This window comes from Miniopterus schreibersii (assembly GCF_964146895.1).
Source record: "Miniopterus schreibersii genome assembly, chromosome: 1".
Lineage (NCBI taxonomy): Eukaryota > Metazoa > Chordata > Mammalia > Chiroptera > Miniopteridae > Miniopterus > Miniopterus schreibersii.
The window spans coordinates 105,250,279-105,275,506 of NC_138101.1; the positions used below are offsets into that span (position 1 = coordinate 105,250,279).

At 42.7% G+C, this 25,228-nt stretch overlaps 1 protein-coding gene across 9 annotated transcripts in view; it reads left to right on the forward strand.

The window, feature by feature from the left end:
- The first annotated feature begins 405 nt into the window (after nt 1–405).
- The window catches only part of PML (PML nuclear body scaffold), a 45,406-nt gene continuing 20,583 nt past the window's right edge, over nt 406–25,228 (forward strand). For 8 of the 9 annotated variants that reach the window (XR_013998883.1, XM_081138449.1, XM_081138447.1 and 5 more), the window contains exons 1-4: nt 406–745; nt 2,367–2,833; nt 20,008–20,588; nt 22,089–22,159. Coding sequence is in view for 8 of the 9 variants with exons in the window: in XM_081138449.1 (XP_080994575.1) it covers nt 608–745; nt 2,367–2,833; nt 20,008–20,588; nt 22,089–22,159 (1,257 nt within the window). In the remaining variant the exon portion in view is untranslated. Of the gene's footprint in view, nt 746–2,366; nt 2,834–20,007; nt 20,589–22,088; nt 22,160–22,665; nt 24,261–25,228 lie in introns of those variants that run through there. The other variant, XM_081138451.1, reaches the window with a different exon arrangement.

Consider the following 25,228-nt stretch of genomic DNA (forward strand, 5'->3'; position numbering starts at 1 on the left):
TCTAAACAAGCTCTCTTGTTTCAAACTCCATGCCTTTCTACGGACTATTCTCTCTGTTTAAAGTGTCTTCCCAATCTTTGAATCCCTGGTGAATTCCCACTGTTCCAAATCCTAGCGGAGGGACCTCCTTTCCAGCCAGTCTCAATGCTGTATGAAAATCTCTGTTTGGGGGCCTGTCCTTCCACTAGATCTGGGATTCTTCCAGAGCGAGGGCCATAAGTGGCTCATCTCTGTGCCCCCAGCTCCCAGCTTGGGGCTGGTACAAAGCTGCGCCACTGCGTGCCAATGAACAGCTCACAGCCCTTGGCGAGTGCGCCCTCCTTGGTGTCAGTTCTGACACTTTCCCATTACCCCAGGTCAGATGGGCGTCTACTGTTCTCCCTCCGCCTCCTCCCTGCCCTGGGCGTGTCTTCAAAATCCACAGTCCCCCTCTCCGCCCCTAGAACCGCCCCAGCGCCTGTTTCACTTCCTCTGGGAAGGCTGGCCCTGAGCTGGCACTCCCCTTTCCGACCGAGCTCCGGAAACTCTGCCGTCTGGCGCAGGGTTCCAGTTCAGCTCCTCCCGCCCCGCAAGATAAAAACTGAGAATCGAAACTGCGCTGGGGTCCATGCAGCAGGGGCCTGCACCCGCTCGGTCTTCGGGGGACTCTGCACTGCCCCACGTGCCCACCATGCCTCCCCCGGAGTCTCTCTCCGAAAGCCAGGAGCCCAGCCCGGACCACAGCCCGGACCACAGCCCGACAGAGGTACCACTGAGTTTGGGGAGATGGGGTTTAGGCTTTGTTAATTTGCTGCGATGGGAGGAGAGGTGAGAAAGGAGAGGGAACTTGGCCAAGCACACAAAGGGAAGACCAGACCCTAGGGTCCTGACCCTCTTGGCTCGAGTAGGAGTAGGGGAGAGTAGAAAAGATGAAAAAGATGACCAGGGTGAGTTAGGGGGAGACTTCCTGGGCTGCTGTTTCCCACGCAGCAGTGAACCGGACTCTCCAAACCGCTCCCTGGCGACATGCCTCTTTGCCCCTGCTCTGACGAAGACCCCAGAGTAGTAGCCCAGTTGCCCCTGCCTAGAGCACGACTTGCGGGGAGAGGCTCACGTTGGAAAAAACAAAACCCAAGTACCAGACCCGAATGGGAAACTGGCCCGGACGAGAGAGGTGAATCAGCAGCTCCTGTGGTTTCTTCTCCCGGAAGTCTTCCAGATACTTCTCCTGGGACACCCTGCCCGCCCAACCCCCATTCCCAAGGCGGGTTATTAGGTTTTCCACCGAGAAGCTTTGCCTCGGTCTTCTGAACAAATCCCTAACCTCCCACCCCCAAAAGGAGCTACTTAGATCACTTGCTCTATGTTCCTCGAGGCCCTTTTGAAAGCACAAGTAACACCAGTTGCAGTAATTTGTATTATTTGCATAATTACAACTAGGAATAATATTGCTTAACAGTAGTTAACATTTATGAGCACTTCTCATGTGCCATGTACTGTATTAAGCACTTTTTTGTATTTTTAAAAATTGTGGTAAAATATACACAAGATTTGCCATTATAGCCATTTCTAAGTGTACTATTTAGTGGCATTAAGTACATTCACAATGTTGTGTAACCCTCACCACCATCTAGTTCCAGAATTTTTTCATCACCTCAAAAAGAAACTCTGTACCTTTCAAGCAATAGCTCCTTCTTCCAACCCCTGGTAATCTCTTATCTATTTTGTCCCCGTGCATTTGCCTGCTGTAGATATTTCATATAAGTGGAATCATACATTTGACCTTTTATGTCTGGCTTAGTCCATTTAGCATAATGTCCTTCCACTTAAAGGCTGAACAATATTTCATTGTATATACCACATTTTGTTAATCCTTTAATGGTCACTTGGGCTGGTTCCACCTTTGGCTGTTGTGAATAGTGTACTGCTATGAATGTGGGTATATACTTATCTGTTTGGGTCAGTGGTTTCAGTTCTTTTGGATATTTATCTAGGAGTGGAATTGCCAGATCTTACGGTAGTTCTATGCTTACCTTTTTGAGAAACCACTAAACTTTATATAAGGTTGATACCTAATGTATCTCCTTTCTAAACTGGGTTCAGTGATAGTAGGGATGGATGTATCCTATATATCCTTGTATCTCAGGGCCCAGTACTGTGTCTAATGGGAGGTAGATGCTCAGTAAATTGTGGAGTTACAGTGGGAAGGCCTGAGAAAATGGGAAACTGGAATACTGATAAGCCTGGGTTTGCATCGTCCAGTGACTGCCTGGAATGTCCTATGAAGTTGCATTCCAGCCTCCAGCTATTGGGACAGGTGACCTATGGGGGTGGGCAGGGGTGACTCCTGGAACTTAAGGTCTCACTCCTCTCTTCTGGTCCCCCAGCAAGCCACAGAGGAGGAGTTCCAGTTCCTGCGCTGCCAGGGCTGCCAGGCAGAAGCCAAGTGCCCCAAGCTGCTGCTCTGCCTGCACACGCTGTGCTCAGGATGCCTGGAGGCCCCAGACATGCTGTGCCGCATCTGCCAGGCGCCCCTTTCCCCTGGCGTTAACGCTGGGGCCCTGGATAACATCTTCTTCGAGAGTCTGCAGCGGCGCCTGTCGGTGTACCGGCAGATCGTGGACTCGCAGGCCGCTTGCACCCGCTGCAAAGAGCCGGCAGACTTCTGGTGCTTCGAGTGCGAGCAGCTCCTCTGCGCCAAGTGCTTCGAGGCGCACCAGTGGTTCCTCAAGCACGAGGCCCGGCCCCTGGCAGAGCTCCGTAACCAGTCGATGTGTCAGTTCCTAGAGGGCACGCGCAAGACCAACAACATCTTCTGCTCCAACCCCAACCACCGCAACCCTACACTGACTAGGTGAGCCAGCGGGTGGGGTGGCGCATCCAAGAGCCAGGTAGGGGGTGACTGGGGAGCAGAGTCACAAAGCTGAGAAAGTGGACAGGGAGCTTCTAGGGTCTTGCAGCTCCAGGTGTGATCAGACAAGCAGCATCTGTAGCAGTGACCACAGTTTGTGCTGTGCCATGCTAGTGGACGGTAATAGTTTCCAGTTTCCCCCGTAGTAAATAATACTGCAGAATCGACTTTGCACCCTATAGCTGGTTCTAGGATGAGACAGATGCAGGCAGTTTCTGTATGAAAAGTCAAAACCTAACACTGCTATCTGGGAATGTATGTGTGGAAAAAACAATCAATTCCAGTTATCATTATTTTTATTAAACAGCACAAGATTTTAATTCTTTTTTTCTTCTTTTTATAAATAATACATTTATGATTCAAAAATTACAAACAAAACTTATAGAGAGAGGGCAAAGTCTCTGTTTCTCTTTATAATCTTCCTAATTCCCACCACTTCTTCCTCCCCCATCCAGGTAATCATTGTCACTAGTTTTAAATGTTTCCAGAGTTTCTTTGTGAATATATACATAGATAGGAGTATATAGTCTTTTGAGGTCTTATTTTTATCCCTTTTGGCCGAAAAGGTAGCATACCTGTGTGAATTTTGGGACACCCTCCCCCAGTAGATTGCTTGTGTATTGTGTGCTTGTCTTGGGGACATAATTTTAAAGTGAAGGATAGGGGACCCACTGAGAACTGCATTCCTGCTCAACTGAGTGTGGCTCACTTCCTGCTAGAAGGCTTACCACCTGCACTTCCCACTGCCTCCCTCCCTCACCCTGCTCCCCGGCCCTCAACAGTGGATATTATCATTTGAATTTGGATTTCTTTGCTTATTTTTAAGCAGCTTTTCATATGTTTACCATTTTTTCTTCATTTGTGAACTGCCTATTTGGGTCCTTTGCCTTTTTTTCCCCTTAGAGGAATTAATCTCTTTAATTGTAAGAGCCTGTTACAGTGCAAACACAGGACTTCATACAACATGAGGTATCGGTGTTTAAGTTTTTAGTTTTATGTAATCCAACCCATCAATCTCCCTCTATAGTTTCTGGCTTGACCACCCTAGGAAAGATTTTTTTTCCCATGCCAATGTTAAAAATATTTTCTTATATTCTATTTTAATAATTTCATGGTTTTGTTTATATAATTAAATCTTTAATTCAAATGGCATTTATTTTCGTGTGTGGTATATATAAGGTAGAAACCTTTCACTTTTTTCTCTCCATATGGAAAGCCAGTTCTCTTAACTTTCATTGAATGATTTTAATAGTCTACTCTTGCCCCAATCTGAAATGCCCTTTTTATCATGTACTAAATGCCTATGTAGTTATGGGTATGTTTGTAAATCTCTGTTCTGTGCCATAGATTTCACTATTCCTATGCTAATCCTTACTGCTATAAGCAGCTCTGAAGCTTTATGTTTTATAGGGAAAGTTCCCATATTTCAAAAATAATTTGCTTTCTTTTGCTCTTACACAGTTTCAGAACTTACATATTCATTGGGATTTTGATTGAAATTGCAGTAAATCTGGGGAGAATTGGCCTCCTCATCTCTGGTTATATCTTTTGGGTTTTATAGTTTTATTTACATATGTCTTGAACTTTTCAATTGTAGTTAAATTTAGAATATTTAATAATATTGAGAATGGAACTTTTTCCATTATAATTTCTAATTGGTTATCATTAGCATTCACTAATGCTCTTAATTTATGTGTATTAATTATGTCTAGCCAATTATATCGAACTCTTTTATTCTTATAAGTTTTTAAATTTATTCTTTTGGATTTTCTAGGTTAACAATCATATCTGCAAATAATAAAAACTTTTTTCTTTCAGTATTTACACACATTACTTTATGGCTTTGTTTCATTGGCCAGAACAGTACTGAATAATAGTAGTTAGAAAAAGCAACTCTGCCTTTTTCCTATCATTCATGAAAAGTTTTCTTTTTTAGTATTGACTTCCTTAGGTAGCTTTCCAAAACTCACGATGATAAAGTTGCTTTCCCATTTCTTGTTTACCAAGAATTTTGTTATCTTGTTTTATTTTTAACAAATAAAAATATTTGTTAAACACTCAGGACTGAGTGTTCTTTTGGACTCTATTAAACTTTCCTTTTACCTTTTAGTATGATAAATTATATTAATAGGTTTCTTAATGTTGAACCATTTTTTTAGTTCCCAGGAGGAAATCTCTATTTGGTCATGATATACTATTTTAATTCATAACTAGGTTCCATTTATAACATTTTATTTAGGCTATTACCTATACTTATAGATGTGATCAATTTTTATGAATATGTGTGATTTCTTTGTCAAGTTTTCTTACCTATTTTATATTAATCTCTTTCATTGAATTTGTAAGCTTTCCTCTTTTGAACGTGATAATGTATATAAATTACTTAGCATAATGCTTGGCACATGTTAACAATAAATGTTAAAACCTTACTATTTTTATCCTTTTCTGCTCTATAACAATTTAAAGGATATAAGCAATTGAGGCTTATAGAAGTTTCTTGAAAAACTGAGACTGGTGCCTTTTCTGAAGGGATTATTTCTCTATGATATTGATCTGCTTTGGATCTTGACAGATCTTCTGGAACATTTTCCAGTTCATACTGAGTTATCTTTCACAATTTGAAAATCTCTTCTATACCTTTAACTACATCTCCTTTCTTATTTCTAATATATATTTGTGATTACTTCAGTGATCTTTTCAAAGTACTAGCTTTTGGTCTTATATTCCATATTGATATTAATGTTTTCTTTTCAAGTGACTTGTAATGTTTGCTTTCTATCTTTGATGTTAATTTCTACAGTCCAATCACTTAATATCTGAGACTATAGGAGGTTTTCTTTGGGGCCTAGCATATTCCTTGAACTATTATATTCCTAGTACTTAAAAAATGTGTATCCTTTATACAGCACACACACATCTGTATATATACATATATTATATCTCATGCATATCTTTTTACTCATTTAAATTCTTAGCAAACATATTAGAACATGTTTGTGTGTGTGTCTGTACATTTTTCATGAGTAGATCATCACTATTCTTCCAGATTAAAGATAAAGCTTTTAGCATACTTTTTCTTCTCCCCTCTTTTTTTCTCTATACCCAGATTTAGTTGCAATAACATGAAATTTTAGTTCTAGATTATTACCAAAATTTTAATGCTTCTTTTCTAAGCATCTTTTCTTAACAGTTATTGTCATAATCACATTATACCGTGCTTGTTATCCATATCTTAGATTTCAATTGCTTTCATTGCTCGCAGTAATTTTTTCTACAGCATGTCTTTCCCTTTCTTGAATTACTTAATGTGATTAATTTCCCATTTGGCTGGACTACTTCAAGTAATTTTATGTTTGTTTGTTTTTCAAAAAATTTACTTTCTGAGGCCTTAAGGGTCTTAACTTGCATATTCTTTTGCTGTCACATAAAGGAAAGTTTAGCTGGTGTAAAACTCTGGGGTCACCATCACAGTCCCTTCATCTTGGAATATATAAACATCGCTTTTCTGGCTCCTAGTGTTGCAAATGAGAAATTCAGTTATTGCCTAATTATTTTTTCTTTGTGGTTAATCAATTTTTGTTTGCGAAGGATTTCACATAATTATTTTCTTTCTTAAAATGATTGATCAAGCTATATAAGATAGAGTTTTGTGTGTTTTTTTCAATGCTCCTCTATGACATTGTTCACCTGAAAATTCAAGTCTTTCTTCAGCTCAAAGATGTTGTCTTCTGCTTTTTTATATATTGATTTCCCTTCATTTGCTTATTTTTTTCTTTTTCAACTATGATACTGGAACTCCAAATCCATCTCTTACATCTTTTATCCTTTTTTTTCATTAATTGTGTTACTTTGCTTTTTTTCTTCCAGATTTTCAGAGAGTTCCTTGAATTGATTTTCTAATTTACCAACTGTTGTTGTTTTTTGGTTTTTTTTTAGGAGCCCACTTTCTACTATTTACTACCTATGATGAGTTTTGTTTTGTGTTTTTCTTAACAGTCATATTTTTTTTATTGCCAAAAAGGTTCATGTTCTCAGTATGCTTTTTCTTGTCAGCCTGTTCTATGCAGTATGTTCTTTAATCTCCCTGAAAAACAAACTTAGGCCCTGGCCAGTGTGGCGCAGTGGTTAGAGCGCTGGCCTGCAGACCCAGTGCAGGTTTGATTCCTGGTCAAGGGCATGTACTTGGATTGTCAAGGGCACATATCTGGATTGCAGGTTTGATCCCCTCCCCAATTGGGGCTTGGGCAGGAGGCAACCAATCCATGTGTCTCTCCACATCAATATGTTTCTCACCCTTTCTCCCTCCCCCATTTCCTCTAAAAATCAATGGAAAAAAATAGCCTCAGGGGAGGATTTAAAAAAAAGAAAAACTGTCCAGCCCGACATGGCTCAGCGGTTAACCTAGGATCCAGGAGATCAAGGTTCAATTCCTGGTCAGGGCACATGCCCGGGTTGTGGGCTTCATCCCCAGTCGGGGGTGTGCAGGAGGCAGCCGGTCAATGACTCTCATCATTGATGTTTCTATCTCTCTCTCTCTTCCTCTCTCTGATGTCAATAAAGATATATTTAAAAAAAACAAAAACAAAAAACCAATTTTTAGATGTTTTATGTTTCCTGTATTACCCTTTTTTTAAGTTTGGGCCAAGAATCAATTTGGTCCCCATTTTGGCTGCTGATTCTCTTCATCGGTTCTATGGTTCTGTGTCATCTGCTCACATGTAAATGTTGACATCTAGATTATGTAATTTTAGTAACTGATGTGGGCTGGCAACAGTTGTATAAACCACAGTTTCCACCTCCCACTCCTGCAGTGAGGATGGGGCCTCTCTCCTAAATGGAGGTAGCTTACAAGTGGCTCCAACTCTAGTGTGGGAGGCAGGGGTGGATTTCTCCCCAGGTACAATGGGTTAGGCTGGTTCAGCTAGCAAGAGGGCAGGATTCTGGACCCATGAGTATGACAGATGGCTTAAAAAATTTAACCCTATTGCTTAAAAATCATACATAGTTCAACTGTTTCACAATTTACCAGTGGTTACTGGAAAAACTCAGCTTCTTAACTTGTTTTTTCTGTACAAAGCCTCAGTTCTAGAAATAACCCACAACTTTTTCCAGTAATAAATCACTCTACCTTTGGACACTGAGCTGATTAGGATACACATTAGAGGGCAGCACCAGAGTTGGTCTTAAAGTGGGGCCATTGGCATTGATCACCATGTCTGTGGAATCCATTCTTTCAGCCCACCTTCCTACTGTGTGGCAGGCCCTCTGCTATATAATAGGGTATAAATATGAACAGATACAGCCCTCGTCCTCTGTGAGGTCACAGCCTGGTGAAGGAACCAGATCTGCTCTTAACAGTCAGGGCTGCAGAATGCCATGAGGAAACCGGCTCACTGTCATCAGTCACTTTGTGCTTTGATAGCTTCCCTTATCACACTGCCCTCTAGTTTACCTTATCCCTTGCCAGTATCTCTGTCCAGAGTTGTGCTTAGTCAATTTAGGGGCAAAAGGAAGAAGACAGGCACAAAGGTGAGTGATCTCAGAAAAGGCGACCTGCCCAGCCTGCATCTGCTGGGGAAGGCAGCTTCCAAAAGGGTGTCAGCATAGCCTGACATATAAGGAAGGAGAAGCGCATGGAGGCGGGAGGAGCAGGCAGAGGCAGTGTGGAGCCCACTGCATTTCAGAAACTGTAAGTAAAGGTGTGCACGGCGCAGTGTACAGATGTTTTATTGAGTTGTACGCTTGAAACCTGTATGGTTTTGTGAACCAATGTCACTCCAATAAATTCAATTAAAAAAAAAAAAGAAACAGAAAGTGAGAGGCTGCTGAATTTAGACCTTCATGAGAATCTAATTAACGAACACGTACTGTTACTTCCTTTTGCACATGCTCTTCATCCTTGAGTAAACCAGGTTATGAATTGGTACAGGCAAAGAGAAGTCTCCCATGAACTTTGTTTGAGACTCAAATTTACAAGGAGGAGGATGCAGAATATTAATAAAATACACAATGCTTATAATATAGATATGCAAATACAAAGAATTCTTTAGATAAGGGAAAGAAGGTGTGCATGAAAGCAGGGGTTGGGATCAGACAAGATGAGCTGGAGGAATTAGGGCTCTATCCTACAATTTCCAGGACATAAGAATGTTCTCAGCTTGCTCCTTTCTCGTGCAGTTTACTCTGGTTTTACCAGTGAATGTCCCATAGAACATAGTGTGCCTGGCCCCCTATGGGGCTCTGTTGGGAATCCACTGATGGGGGTGAAGGCAGAGAGTGGAAAGATCAGGTCCTCTCTGCACTGTGCTACTGTGACCGAAGTGGTGAGTTTGGGAGCAGGAAGACCAGTATTTGCTTCTTTGACTGCATGCTTATTTATATTTCACTTCATTCCATAAAGAATTTGAAGAGATTTACCACGATGCTGTTGGGTATGTGTGCCCAACAGAAACTGAAGCAAAAAGTCTGGACCAGGGAAAAGTGAGCCCCATTAGGAGACTGAGGCCATGGTGCAGGTGGGGGTGAGGCCTGCAAGAGTACAGAGATGAAGGGATTGGGAGGAGGCCAGGGCCTGTCTGACCTAGAGGTCAAGGTGACTGCCACCCCTTCCATCATGTGTGATGGGGATCCTGAGGAGTGCCTTCCCACCGAAGAGTAATATGGGTCTCGGATGCAGGTGGAGCTGAGATCCATGTCTGGGTGTCATATCCTGAAGCTTGACTAGATAGGGTGGGGGAATTAATCCAGGTCCTTCAAGCTTGTAGCCAGAAAAAACTTGGATTATAGTTGAGTGGAGAAAACAAAAGACTGATTAATAAAGTTTGGGAGGTGTGATGAGATCATAAACAGAAAAGAGTTCCCAAGACCAGAAGTTGGAATCATTGGCAGCAGGTTGGGGAGAGGCATGCTGGGCAGACCAGGGAAGGGTTCCAGGACAGAGGTGGATATCACGCAGTGGCAAAGCTTATGGCAAGGAAGAGGAGGGCTGCTGGTTGAAGAGGAAATAGAAAAGACAGACCTTGGTGGGCCCACTTAGGGCCGGGGCTTGGGGAGGAAAGCCAGGTGCCAAGGGTACAAACTCTAAGGAGCTCCCTTGCCCTCCTGAAAGACTGCACTCCAGATGTCTGGCTGGCTCCTCATCCCTTCCCTGCCTGGTACCCTCCTGGTGCCCTCTGTGAAGTTATCAGTAAATTTGCATCTTATTGGTGATTGGAGATCTTCCTGGGATTGAATGCTGGTCTACAAGGAGCATCACATGGGCAGAAGAAAGGCTGCTGCCGGGAGTTAGGGCACAAATGACCCACTTTCAAGTTTTCCTGTGAATTCATCCAGGAGACTTGGTTTCAAAGCCAGGAACAACTGCTTTTCCTTTCGTGAATAATATGAGTGAAAGGGATTTTTACCTCCTGGTGTCCTTTTATGTTTTGGAGAAAGAAGCAAGGAATTTACAGTAACTCAAGTCAAGATCAGGGTTAGGGTTAGTGTCCCTGTCTCAATTCTCCTGAAGCCCGATCTCTGCTGTAAAGAGGAGGCTTTGCTGCTCAGGGATGGAGGCCATAGACACTTTAGAGGAATTTTTAACAATAAGACAAAATTAACAGGCTTTTTTCATTGATTCCTAACTCATAAGATTAAACTATCTGGAATCACATCCATCCATCTGTCCAACCAACCACTGAAAAATCTTTTATTGAGCATTAATTTCGTGCCCCGCACTGTGGTAATTGTTCCTGGGAGAATAAGAATCCTTGTCTTTGAAGCCTGGATGTGTGGAGGGTTTCTGTCTCCAGTAAGTTGCAGGTACACACAGCCCTGTGCTCTGTGGCAGGGACCATCATGTATCAGAAGACACGGTCAGGTAAATTATGGACGCAGTTTTGAGGAGGGGAAAGTTGTGTTTAATTGGGAGGATCAGGGAAACCCAGATGAAAGAGTTGACATTTGAGCTGTACCTTGACCTTAGAGGTTTGTGTGTATTAGTTTCAACTAAAACAAATGTATAATTTAATGACAAAGTTTTAGTTAGTGGCTTAAGCGAAAAATGAGTGAATGACTTAAAGGAATAGGTGTGGAGCTGGCCTTTTGCCTAACCTTATTAGATATTAAAACTGTCACCAAGACCTATTTTCTTTGTATTTCTTGTGACCTGGATTTTCTCCAGCTCAGCTCCACTCATAGAAGGACTTCTCCTTCTTGGCTGCCAAGTGATTGCAGCAGCTCCAAAGGTTACACACCCTCATCCTCAAATCCACTGTCAGAGAATGAGAATGTTTTCTCTCCCAGGCTGAGAATGGGGAGTATGGAGCCCCCTAAAGAGGAAGTCCAGTTCTGCATGGTACAAAAAGAAGGAGGAGTGTGTCTTTCATGTGTCTTGGAAAAATGTCCAGCAACTACCACAAATTAAAGCAAAGAGGAAAGATTCCAGGTGTGTGGAATGCAGTGCAGCAGAAACCAAAGTGCAGGAACAGGTCTACCACCAGCCATTAGTGAAGCTCCCTGACCCTTTGGTGCCTGGTCAGCCCCTTTCCAATAGGAAGCTTCCCTTTTCCAGTGTGGTCAGAGAATGAGTTGTCTGGTTAGATTCAACCTCTTGTTAACACAATAGAGCGCTTTCCTGTCTTTTGAGATGTTTTTCCTGTGCTGTTACCTTAAGTTCCACACCCTCCTATAAGATTTTTGAGGAAGAGAGAACTGTTCTTGCAAAAATGAGGCTGTTCCCTTTGTATAAATGAGGGAAGAGGCCAGAGCATTCATGGGAGCTAACCCAAACAGGAGAGCTTGTACAAGTTGGGGCCACACAGAATGCTGAGTCACCTGATTGCAGGTGGTGCTCGTTTCCTGCTACTGCCGGCCTCTGCGTTCAGGTACTCTTCAACTAACACTGGGCTGAGTTGCAATAAAGGATATAAGTTACTTGTTTAGAACTCAGAATGTGCTTCCCTTAGAATTAGGTTGTTAAGAGGAAACATGCTAGTTAAGCAGTATTAAAATTTAATTTTCCTTTACTTTAATGGAAAGAAAAGGAACTGAAGTAAAATTGGACCTGCTAAGCTTCAAAGAAATATTTCTTCATCCTAAAATATTTTCCTAAAAGATCGAAGATTAAGCAAAACAATTACTAAGACACTGAGAAGTGGCAGTCATTATAGTTTGCTTTTAATGAAATGCTTCCATTTCAGACAGTAGTGACTGAGCCTCTGCTGTAAAAGGTCGAGATGATCACCTGCCATGTATCCAGTCTTGGTTCCATGTCACAGTGGCTCCAGTGGACAGCACTGGTGCTTTTACTTTGACATCACTTTTCATGGATTTTTTTATTTTAATTCAGCTCTTGGTTGGATGGATGTTGTCAATCAGCAGGTTTTTTTCCAGAAGGACATCTGTGTTCTGAATTCCTAGAGTCTTTTGGCATTGAGAATGTCTATTGGTTGCTCTTATACTTGAATGACATCTTGGATGAGTATAATGCTATCACTGGGTCATATTTTTTCTTTTAGAACTTTATAGACTTGCCTGCATTGTCTTCCAACATTAAAATGTTCATTAGGAGACGTCTGAGGCCCAATATATTTGCTTTTTCTATCTTGATGCCAAAAGATATTTTTCATTCTTGAAGCTGTCTTGGTGTCGAGCATTCTGTATCAAACTATTCTGGAATCTGGCATGCTCCTTCAATCTAAAAAAGCTGTTTGTTTCAGTGAAATTTTCTTACATTACTCCTCATTCCTCTTCCTCCTAATTTTCCTCTTCTTGCTCTATTACCATTAGTATTACAATTTTTAATTTATTATTTTTAGTTTTTTTCAGATAACTAACCTTAACAGTATTACTACAGTTGGGGGGAAATTATTTAATGACTATTGGATGAGTGATGAAGAGCAGAACCACAGTAAACATTCAAAGTTACATAAAACCATTGTATACACAGTTTTATAAAGGTATAGGAGAATAGCAAAGTTGTTTGTGTTATATAGGATTCACTGCCTGTTTCTGTGTCACCAGATTCCATTAACATTTAATTATTAACTTTAGTCATTTAATTTTCTAACAGATTCCTGCTTTGGCATATTTTATATTTGGATTTATCCTGCCAAAGCTGTTAGAATTGATGGGGTATTTTGAGATTGGCATGACTGAAGAGAACTGCCTGTTTATACCATGTTACTTAACTCATATAGTATGAAATTATTGTTACCTTAATTATCAAATATTTTTCCTATTCATGGCTTTAATTGATTGTTTTAGCTATTTTCTTGCCATTTCATTTCCTGAAATTAATTAGATCAGATTTAAATATCTTGATAATCACTGTACGTATCTATGTGATAAACTTTGTCTTACTGTCTTGTAACATTTACTGGCACATAAATTCATGTCGCATTAATGTTCACTAATATTCAATACTGTATAATTGTAGTGCATTATTATAAAACTCAATAAATTCTCCCAAGTGACCTAACTGTTCCAAAAATTGAATCTCTTTTATGAACATATAACTTACACGGTGCTTTAAAAATGTCTTGCATTTGAAACTCTTCCAACTGTACTTCTGAGGAGCATCATTGCAGTTTCCTCAGCATATGACAGTGATCGTATTTTAGAAATAGCATCTTGGTGGCACTGGGAAGGGTGGAGTGGAGAGACCAGAGACGGGGAGGGCTATTAGGGAACAGTGCCAAAGGAGATAGCCATGGCTGGGGCAACAGCAAAGGCTGTGGCAACGAGAACTGGTTTAGGAACCAGGATTCTTCCTCAGTCATCTTTATATCCTAGCCCCATGCCTGCACACAGTTGGTACTTAGTAATTTTTTTTAAGTAAATGAAGGTAGAATCAACAAGGCAATGATGAGTTATTGTCGAAGCAGCAGAGGACAGGGAGGAATCTGGAATTTCCCTTGATCTCTGGCTTGAGCGGCCTTGGAGTTGTAGATAGTGCCATTCACTGCTATAAAAAGGGCAGGAGGGGCAGGGGTCCCACCCAGCAGTGCACCTGCTACCTACTGAATGAATGATGTGGCCCCACAAAACATTGTAGACCGTGGATATACCAGCCCCACGTCTTGGGAGCAGGGGCCACATAGAAGAGTGGGGAAGAAAAAGCACCAACTTTCTCATTCCCATTCACAGGCGTGAGGCCAGCAGAAGACAAGAGTGTGAAGCAGACAAGGTTTCTTTCACTCACCTTTTCTTGCTGCTTCTCTTAACTAGTATGTTAACTAGTATCTCTAGTATCTTCCTCTCTGAGTCCTCAGGTTCTCCCATCTCAGCCACCTTCTTCTCAACCAATTAATAGCTGGAAGAGGGAGGGCCACAGGAATAATGCTTTCACTCCCTACAAGTATCCCAGGCTCTGTAATTACCCGTCTCTTCTCCTAGCTTCAGAAATCTTGTCTTCCCCACTGTGTCACCCAAGGCATAGCAGGAAACCAGTCTGAATAAATGCATTCCATACTACTGTGCAAATGACTGGTGGGTCCCTTTAAATGCCCTCTAGCTAATTATTTGAGTTTCCAAGGGAGACTGCTCCTTTCGCTACTCCACCAAAGTGAAAGCTACCAGTCCGCTCTTGTGAGGGTGGGGGTAGGGGTGGTGGAGTGGGGAGTTTTTCAGTTGCTGTGCAGGCAAGCCAGGCCCTGCCCTGGATTCCTGCTCTGGGGCTGGCTATCCTCCACTAATCCTGTTTTCATAGGATTTGTGCTTCCTGCATTTGAGACACCCTATTTCCTAGAACAACATTAGTATCATGCTGCTTTGGTCCCAGCAGGAGGTATGGCTGGACTGGGGTGGTTTGTCCATACTGGGAAGGGGACAGCCCAGAAACCACACTTATTGGTGACATTTCCTTACTGTCTGAGGTTGAGAGGTTTACCCACCACAGTGGGGCTACCCATGTGTAGTTAATGACCCCTCTTTTTTAATGGCTTCAGAATGTCCGATGTGTAACTGGCACTGTGCTGGTCATTTCACATACACCAGTCCATCTTTGTCCTCGCAACAGTCTGTGAGAAAGGCATCCTTATCCTCAATTTATAGATGGGCAAAGTAAGGCTCAGAGACAGACAGTAATTTATTCACAGCCTCATAGCTAGGAATCAGAAGAGTTCAGATTCAGGTCCGAGTCTGTCCTCCACCAGAACTCATACTCTTTCTGCTGTCAGGTGGCCTCTGGCATGACAGTTTAGGATGGGAAGATTGAGAACCCAGGAAACATGTTGGGGCTTGAAGTAAAATATTAACAACATAGTCAGTTCACTGTACAGTCATAAAGGGGTAGAGCTTTGTGATAATTCCTAGATTGGATGTTCTTCGAAGGTTCTCCATTGACTCCTATTTAAAATCCAGATTCCTTTGCTTGAAATGGATTATGGAAACTTGGAAAATCTAAATAGGTGAAAAGAGAAAGAGGTAACTCCTATCAACATAAACTTTTTCCTTTCCTTCCTGCTATCTCTATAATCATCTGAAACTAAATAGACAACACTTATGTCCCTTAACTTGCTTTTCTTATTATAGGATGTTGTGAATGTCTTTCCAAAAAATATACAGTTTTGAATAGTTCTTAGGTAGTTGCATCTGTTGATTGTGTGATTTCTTCCATTTCTTTTGTGGTTATAAGGTCTTTACCATTATGAGAGTAGATGGGGGTATTTTCGCATCTAACTCTGTGAGCCATCAGAAATGTATCTTAGAGTGTGTGTGAAGCAAAGCTCTAACTGGACCCCTCCCTCCCACGCCAGCCAGTTTCTCCAGATTCCAATTGTTGAAAATCCCTTTAATGTCCATTAGTTTGGGATGCTTTCTTTATTATATGAAATATACATTCTTGTAGATGCCAGGGCCTACTCCAGGACTGTCTGGTCTGTTCTGCTGATCTTTCTCTTGAGTTTTAGACTAGTTCCACACTTTTAATAATGGGGGTTCTATAATGTGTTATCTGGCAGAGAAAGTTCCCCTTCCTTACACAAGTATTTCAGAAATTTCTTAACCTGTTTGCTCTGTTTATTCCATCATGTGAAATTAAGAATCAGTTGATTAAGTTTCAAAATCTCATTTGTAATTTGAATAATTGCTTTAAACCTTTATATGAACTTGAGGAGAATTAATATTAAAATATTTAGTCTCTCCAATCGGGACCTTTCTGTTTTTTAGACTTTCTTTCTCAGTGGGTGTTTTTGTCCTTTACTCCATATAGTCCTTCATATTTCTTTTTTTAAAATTATTTTTATTTTGTGTAATTTAAATTTTTTCATATTTCTTAGAATTATATCTAGGGGTTTTTTTGTTTGTTGTGGTTTTTTTTTTAACATTTTAAAAATTGCTGTTGTGAATGGGAGCATGGAGTGTTTTTTTCCCCATATTTTCACTTGCTTTGCTGGGATAGAATTTAGCTATTTTCTTCTCTTAATTCTGGGATAATCTAGGCACTTTGCTGAGCAACTGCTTATTAACTCTGTGGTGTTTTAGTTCATTCTTTTGAGTATTTCAGAAACAAATGACTGTCATTGTGCTTTCCAGAGCTACTCTTCTTTGTCTGGTTAAGTCTGGGTTCCTGCCCTGGAGCTCCTTGTGGGCTGGTGTCTGTGTTACCTCTGGCTCCCCCCAAATGCTAAGAACACAGTAGGTGCTCAGTGAGTGTCCCGTGAATGAGGGTGAAGGAATCCTAGGCCAAGGAGGTTATTCCTAGTCCTGGGACAGCACCTCAATGGGTTATTCCTGTGCAGGGTCTACACCTCAGTCTTACCAGAAGGCTGGGGGCTTTTGTCCACTTCCATACAGAGGGGGAGCAGTGACCACTTTCCCCAAGGAAGCCCCATTCCGGGCAGAGGGGGGCTGGAAATAGAACCCAGTAGGGACTGTGGTTGACCCAGAAAGTCTTGCCTCCCTCCAGCCAGGCCACCTGAGGTGTGCCCCTTCCAGGCTTGGAACCCTCTTTCTGAGGAAGGGAAGCCAACTTCAGACTCAGCCCCCTTTTTATGGGTCCAAAGCAGGGAAAATTAAAACTGGCTCTAGTTCTTCTTCATTTCTATATCCTGTAAAGTTGCCCAAATTATTAGTATTCTGTTCTTTAATTTAAAAAATAGGTAATATACTCACAAGGTTCAAACATGAAAGCAATCTAAAAGGCATACACTGAAACATCTCCCTCCATGTCTACCCTGCCCCATCCATAATTACTTTTATTAATTATGTGTCTTTCAAAGATTTCTTCATTCAAATATAATCAAATATGAATATATGCTTATTTTTCTCCACTCCTAACACAAAAGGTAGCATCCTATACATACACATCTACACCTTGATTTTTTTACTTGAAATGTACATCACTTATTATATGCTAGTCGTTGTTCTCATTATTGAATGTGTGTTGAACACTCATATGCTAGTCACTGTTCTAACCTTTTATATATATTATCTCATTTAATCCTCCTAATACTCCTATTATTATCCTCATTTTGCCATGGAGATTTTTTCATATAAAGAGCTTCCTTAATTTTTTACAGCTTCCTAGTATTCCATTGTATGGGTGCATCATAATTGATGTAACTCATTACCTAGTGATAGACACTTAAGTTATGTGGGTTTTTTTGCCATTATGGGCTGTGTTGGATTGTACAGATGTCAGGTCCTACATGTGGAGATATAGCTGCAGAATAGATACCTAGAAGGGGGATTGCTGGGTCAAAGGATAAATACATTTGCGAATTTGATGAATATTGCCTAATTGCCCTCTGTTGTAGAGTTATTAGTTCTTTTCATAATTGCCTAGCATTTCTCATTAATAGTGACATTGGTGAACACTAATATTTAACTCAATTATAATAATCATTTTCTTTGTTAAGAACATTTATATAGGACTTATCTGATATGACCCTTTACAGCACTCCCATATGTGATGGGAATTATCCCAGTTTTACAGATAAGAAAACTGAGGTGCATAGAGGTTAAGTGACCTGCCAAAGGGCACAGCTGAGGTCAGATCCACACCTGCCAGGCTCTTTTCTCTGTTCCAGCTGCCACTTAACCTCAGTCACTGGCCCTGTTGCTAGGTGATGGGTCTCTTACTTAGATCAGGTGTCTCAAGGCTGGAGTAGCTGAATGTTCATGACCCACTGGCAACCCCCAGTCCCTTTTCCCACTCTCTGGACTCTCTAGGAAATCTCTGATAGCCTGGAAGAAGTCTCTCCTGTGTTTGATCAGGAGGATCAAGCCCTGAGACCTTACCTTCTTGGGTGACTTGGGAAGGTTGAGAGCCAGCAAAGCTGAGGACCAGTGCCTAGTGCCCTAATTTTGGATTCAGGTTGGCTACCAGGCTTTCTGTTGGCAGTTCCAGGACAAGTTAATCTCAGTAATTGAGGCCAAAATGGCCCCAGCTAAGAGCCTTTCTCCTGGCCTTAGGAGGACTGGTATGTTATCATTGCTGGTTAGAGTAACAGTATTTCTGGGAAAGTAACTAACAGTATTTTTCCTGGTAACATATAAAGCAACATTGCAATGGTTAAGAGTATGGACTTTGAGTCAGACTGTGTTTTTATATTAGTTTGCTGTTGCTGCTGTAACAAATTACCACAAATTTAGGGGGCTTAAAACAATACAAATTTATTATGTGTAGCTCTGGAGATCAGAAGTCTGAATTGGGTCTCATTGAGATAAGATCAAGATGTCAGCGAGGTTGTCTTCCTTCTAAAGGCTCTTGCAGAGATCTGTTTTCTTGCGTTTTCCAGCTTCTAGAGGCTGCCTGCATTCCTTGGTTCATGACCCCCTTCCATTTTCAAAACCAGCAGGATAATATCACTCTGACCCCTGCTTCCATGATCATGTCTCCCTTCTTTCACTCTCTTGCTTCCTCCCCTTTCCTTTATAAGGCCTCTGTGATCACATTGGGGCCATCCAGATAATCCAGGATGATCTCCCCATCTCAAGATCCTTAATGTAATCACTCCTGCAGAGCCCTTTATGTCATGTAAGTTACCATCGTCACAGGTTCTAGGAATTGGTACAGGAATGGGGGCCATTATTCTGCCTACTACAGATTGCATTAGACTCTTACCACTTACTAATTGTGTGACCTTGGACAAGTTGTTTTACCTCTTGTTCAGTTTCCCCATCCTTAAAATGGGCATAATAGTTCCTTCCCCATAGGATTTTGGGAGGATTAAATGAGTTAATATTTATCATGTTTATGATTGTTTCTGACATATAGTAAGTGCTATGGAATTATCTGCTAGCTGAAATCTATGAAATAAATAAAAATATACACATTCTTTGATCTAGCAGTACTTTTTTTTGCCATCTATTTCACAGAAGCAAAAGCATCCATGCATTAGGCTACATAAAGCATTGTCCATATTGGCCAAAAAGAAAAGAAAAAATGCATAAACAGGAAATCATTGTATGTCTATTAACAAGAGTGACTCAATCAGTTGCGGTACATCTGGAATATTAAAGAAAATACAATTAGATCTATACTTAAAAGACGGAGAATATCCTGAATGAAAGTTAAATTAGAGGAGGAAATTACAAAGTAATGATATAGCATGATCTCATTTTTAAAAGTACAATGTTCAACCCCCTTCCCCCCAATTGCTGTATTTACTTGAGCCAACTTTTAAACCTCTGAATGTCTCTGTTTCTTCATCTGTGAAATGAGGATAACAGTCATTCTCCCCTGGCCAAATCTAGCCAGGATGAAATGGGATGAAATGTATCAAGTCCTTAGAATCCTGCAGGCAGCTGCATAGTCTGGATATTTGTGTAAAGGGGTTTGAGTGGAGAGAGGTGTGGAAGGATGTACCCAGGATGGTCACCTGGTTACCTCGGATGTGGGGAAAGGAAATTCAAAAGTGGTGGGAAGAGATGATTGCTTTTAAAAAAATACGTCTTTGCATTGTTTCCTGGATGGAGCCTAGCCATTGTTACTTTAGTAACTTTTTCATATTCCAATGTTTTATTGGTAGTTTGGATACTATCACCATAACCACAAACACTGAATTGGGGAAAGCACAAACCTGGAAACATACTATGGTTCAAAGTTTTGTAATTTTTTAAGAATTTAATAAAAACTTAAAGGGAAAAAAAGCAGGAGAGCCCTAACTCAGGCCTCCCTTGTGTGTCCTCAGCATCTACTGCCGAGGCTGCTCCAAGCCTCTGTGCTGCACTTGCGCGCTCCTGGACAGCGGCCACACCGACCTCAAGTGCGACATCACGGCGGAGATCCAGCAGCGGCAGGAGGAGCTGGAGGCCATGACGCGGGCGCTGCGGGAGCAGGACTGCGCCTTCAGAGGCGCGCAGGCGCAGATGCAGTCGGCCGTCAGCCAGCTGGGGCGCATGCGCACCGGCACGGAGGAGCTGATCCGCTCAAGCGTGAGGCAGCTAGTAGCACACGTGCTGGCGCAGGAAAGCGAGCTGCTGGAGGCAGTGAACACACGGTACCAGTGCGAGTACAAGAAGATCGCCGGCCAGCTGGGCCACCTGGACGCTGTGCTGCAGCGCATCCACACGGGCAGCCTGCTGGTGCAGAGGATGAAGCGCTACGCCTCCGACCAGGAGGTGCTGGACATGCACGGCTTCCTGCGGGAGGCGCTCCTCCTTTTGAGGCAGGAGGAGCCCCAGAGCCTGCAAGCTGCTGTGCACACTGACAGCTTCGATGAATTCAAGGAGCGCCTGCAGGACCTCGTCTCTTGCATCACCCAGAGGACTGGTAAGCACGAGAGCCACCCTCGAGGCTGTCCTGTTTACCATTTAGTGGCTTGTGCCTTACTCTGCTCCCTGGGGAAGGTGGGGCAGAAAAGATCCTTTCCTTGTGACAGAAAAAGAAACTGGATTTTTTTTTTATTGTCTCTTGGGTTTGAGCACATCGTAGGTTCCAGGACTCAGGATAAAGGAGAAAGTAGCCCCTGACATGGGGCTGCAACCACCCAGAGGGGTCGTGTTTTACCCCTGTGGATTAGCTGTGATCTTGTGACCCTTGGGGAAGTTAAGAAACTACAAAGCTGAGAACTAGACCCAATATCATTGTATCCCCAGAGGGACCAACCACTCCAGGAGGTCCTCTTAAGCCACCTGTGTTCAGCAACATAGAAGTCAGCTGGAATATGAGGTTAAGGCAGAAGTGGGCTGAGAAACCCCCCTGGGGTAGCTGGGTGCTTACCCATAAGCACGCTATGACTCAGTGGAAAAGATCATTTGCCCCCAGAGTGGCCTGCCATCTCGACCAACTGCCACTTTGTGGGCCCTGCCTGGTATTGGGCATTTGGGAGGTCGGAAACATCAGATCAGTTCCTCACCTCAAGTTGTCCAGTCCAACTGGGAGAGCATATCACATGGCTAGAGAAAGAGACAGTGCTTGGCTCTGCAGTACAAATTCAGGAGCTGTAGTAGCTCCACAGAGCTGGATACTCCAGGGGGACTTTCAAGGGGTGGGGGTGTGCAAGACGGCTTCCAGGGTGAGGAGACTTTAATGGCTTTTTGACCAAATCTCTGGGGTGGAACCTGAGCTCTGGACAGCTTGTGTGAAAAAGTGGAGGGAGGCTAAGAATCCGAAGGCCCCAGGGGAGGTTCCAGTGATAGAGGGCTCACTCCCTTCTGGCCTTGGAGCTGATGGACATGGGCTCATAAAAGTAAAGTCCTAGAGTGGGCATGGACTTGTGCCTTCTCAGCCTAGGCAGTGAATGTTAACCCATATACAGGAAATGATCCCACAGACTTTTAAACAGCTTGCCCTGGGGGCTGTAACTGGGCAGTGACAAAGGAGTTACATATTATATTCTAAAGGATGAGAGATTTATATTAAATTTAATAAAAACCAGGCCGCAGATCAGAAGAGTATCATGGAGCTCTCCCTGTATGCAGAGAAGTCAGTGAGCAGTAGCACACCTTTAGCATCATTCACACTTTGCTTTGGTGTTGGCTCAGAGTTGGAGAGAGGTGCACTTGTTGTTTGGAGCCAAAGGCAAGTGCCCACTACTGCCACCCCTTTCTCCCTTCTGGCTGGATTCATTCCCACTGTGGTCAGTGAGCTTTCCTTCCAACTGTTAATCCCTCCACGAAGCTGCTGCAGTGTTGTGAGAGGCCCTGGAGAGTAGATCTTCAAGAAAAGCAATAAGCACATTCCCTCTTTCCCTCTGTCATTGTCCCAAGTCAGGATATCTCTCACCAGGGTTGTCTCTGACCTGCTTATGACCTTCTCTGTATTCTGCAGATGCAGCTCCACCCAGGAGAGCCAGCCCTGAGGCTACCAGCACTCCCAGGGAGCCTTCTGATATTGACCTGGTGAGATGGTTTTGAGGGCTGACAGGGGTACAGTCCAGCAGGTCAGGCAGGTTGAGAGTTCCCCTGTGTCAGAAAGGAAACTGAGTCTTACTGTCCCTGTGTCTGCAGGTAATAGAGTAGGGAGAGCGCCTGAAAAATGGAGCTGAACTGGAGCTTTCAGTGGGAGAGAGGAATGATGGGGGTGGCTTTCTCTGGGTTCCTAAATGCCACAGTAGCTCTTGATGGGATATGAGTTCTTGATGGATTCAGGAGCACTTAAACCTAGGTGGGGAGAGGAGGTAGTCACTGATAGGCGCCCCTGATGACCTCTCCCTTCCCTGCACACCACCCCAGATATTTGAGCCTTTTCCTGGGGTCAATGTGTGGACTTTTCCCTCTCTTCCCTCCTTTCCCAGCAGCCTAGGTTCTATCAGTGTGATTTCAGGGTTAGCATATATCCAAGAACCATAGTTTCTCAGGGTTGGAAGGTGCCCATACCCCCCCTAATGTTGGCATTCCCTCTGCAGTGCCCCTGACCTGCACCGTTCAGCTTTCATGCATACACTTTCAAGGACAGGAAGCTCGCTCATTCTTGAAGGCTGTCACTCCCGTCTCTGGACTGCTCTGACTTAAAGTGTTTCCCTGGGTAGAAATGTAATGGCACCCCTTTGACTTGCCCTCTTGGATGCTTGCATGCATGGCACTCTCCACTAGGACCAGCTTCCTCAGTTCCTTCCAGGACCAGGTATCTGGTCTCTTTCCCACCCTGTTCATTCAGGTTTGCATGTGCCTGCCTGTCCGGGATCTGATCAGTCATCCATGGAAAGCAGGTCTTCTGGTGGGGAGTAGTCAAGGTGGCAAGCCTTCCTAGCTTTGCTATGGCATGGCCCATAGGAGAGGGAGATTGCTGAAGGCTGAAGCAATCAGAAAAGGATTCCTGGAGGAGGCAGGACTTTTAGATCTGAGCATTTTAGAGCTAGGAGAGAACATGAAGTCTAACCCCCTCTTTTACAGAAGATAAAGCTAAGGTCCAGAGAGAGGGTGTGGCTTAATCTGAGTCTACATGGTGAGCTGGGGTGGGACTAGAAGCCAGCTCCTGCCTTGGTTATTGGATCCCCATATACATAGCTTCAAAAGTAAAAAAATGACATTGTAATTTTTTGGATAGGAATATAATCATATGGTCAGAAATAAAAATGTAGAGAGAAATGTCTCACTCCCCCCCCCATATGCTCATATAACTATCTTTATTAACATTACATATCCTTCCAGAATTCCTTTATGCAGTTATAAGTAAATACAATTATAGGTTGCTTTTTTTTTTTTTTTTTCCCCACATAGGTAGCATAGCACCATGTTTATATAGTATTGTGCCCCAGGCTTTTTCAGCCAATGAAGTATTCCTTCCTGGTGCCTTTTTGTATCTGTGTAGTGGTCCATTGAATATAGCATGCTTTATTTAGCTAAGTCTCAATCAATGCGTATTTAGGTTGTTTTGTATTACATACAGTGCTAGAATAATGTCCCCAAAGAAATCACTGAATAATAGCAGAAAGTGCCCAGAGTCCACAGATCTCAGCTGTCTTCCAGGTGCCAGTTGCTGGTTGATGAACAAACGGCAAGAGAGCCCATACTGTCGTGTAAGGCCTAGGCATTTTGCTGTGTCTTTTTCTTCAGGTGACTTCTCACTACCCACTACTAAGTAGTTTGAACTTGGAGCAGCAGAAGAATGCTCTTTTTGGAGAGCCTCTTGTGGCCTTTAAGTAATAGGCTGGAGGAGGGGGTGGGCAGGAGGATGGGCCTGGGGGAAAGGAAGTAACACTGTGAGTGCAAAAGACAGGTGAGGCCCCTCGAGTAAAGCAAGCAGGTCTGGCTGTCCCAGGAGAGTCAGGTCCATCAGCCAAGAGGAAGGCAACTCCTGGATCCACGTCCCTGCCTTAGCCTCTGGTGCCAGCACTCATCCCTCTTGAAACTGTTGGTTAGCTTTCAGTACAGCCTAGGCAGAGATGACAGAACGTGCCCACAGGCTTAACTAGGACTGTTGGGGGGGGGGGTGACTCGGGCATTTCCCTCCTTTGTTTCTCATAGGCTCTTTTTGCAATGATGTTACAATACTTTAATGAAAAAAAATAAAAAATTTTAAAGCTATAAAACAACTATAAATCAGTCATCATGATAATTTTTTTCCTTTACTGAGCCTTCATGTGTCCCCTGCTTCATTAACATTGTGGATGGGTGTCAGGGAGGGTAGAACAGAAGCAAAGAGGAACCAAGGCCTGCCTTTGGGGAGTTCATGGTCCACAGGGAAAGGTCTTTTACATACTAGCAGCCTGTAGAGCCAGACATGAAAGGATAGAGCAGGATCTTTTCAACTTAAAAACAAATTTTTTAATGGTAACAAAATACACATAACATAAAATTTACCTATAAGTGGAATTGCTAGATTGATTATATGGTAATTCTATTTTTAACTTGTTGAGGAACTGCCCTGCAATTTTCCATAGTGGCTTAACCATTCATTCTACATTTCTACCAAAAGTACACAGGGGTTCCAATTTTTCCACATTCTCACCCATATATATTTTTTAATGTCCTCATTGATTTTTTTTTAGAGAAAGAGGAAGGGAGAGAGGGGGAGAGAGAGAGAGAGAGAGAGAGAGAAATATCAATGGGAGAGAGAAACATTGATCAATTGCCTCCTGCACGCACCCTGACCAGCGATTGAGCCCTCAACCCGGGCATGGGCCCCAACTGGGAATCGAACTGGCAACCTTTTGGTGCACAGGACAGTGCTCAACTAACTGAGCCACATAGGCCAGGGGTACTTTTTTAAAAATATTTTTATAATAGATGGTTTAAACTTTTTTGACCGTCACTCAGTGTAAAAAATATATTTTACATCTAGCTTACACTTTATAGACATACACACATACGTCTAGCTAAAACAGAAGCTTTGCAAAACAAATTACACTTAATACACAGGATTGCTCTATTTCCTATTCTATTGTAATATAAAAAATGTGGGTCATGACCCGCTCAATTGCTTTCATGATCTACTAATGGGTCACAGTGTATGTAGTTTGAAAAACA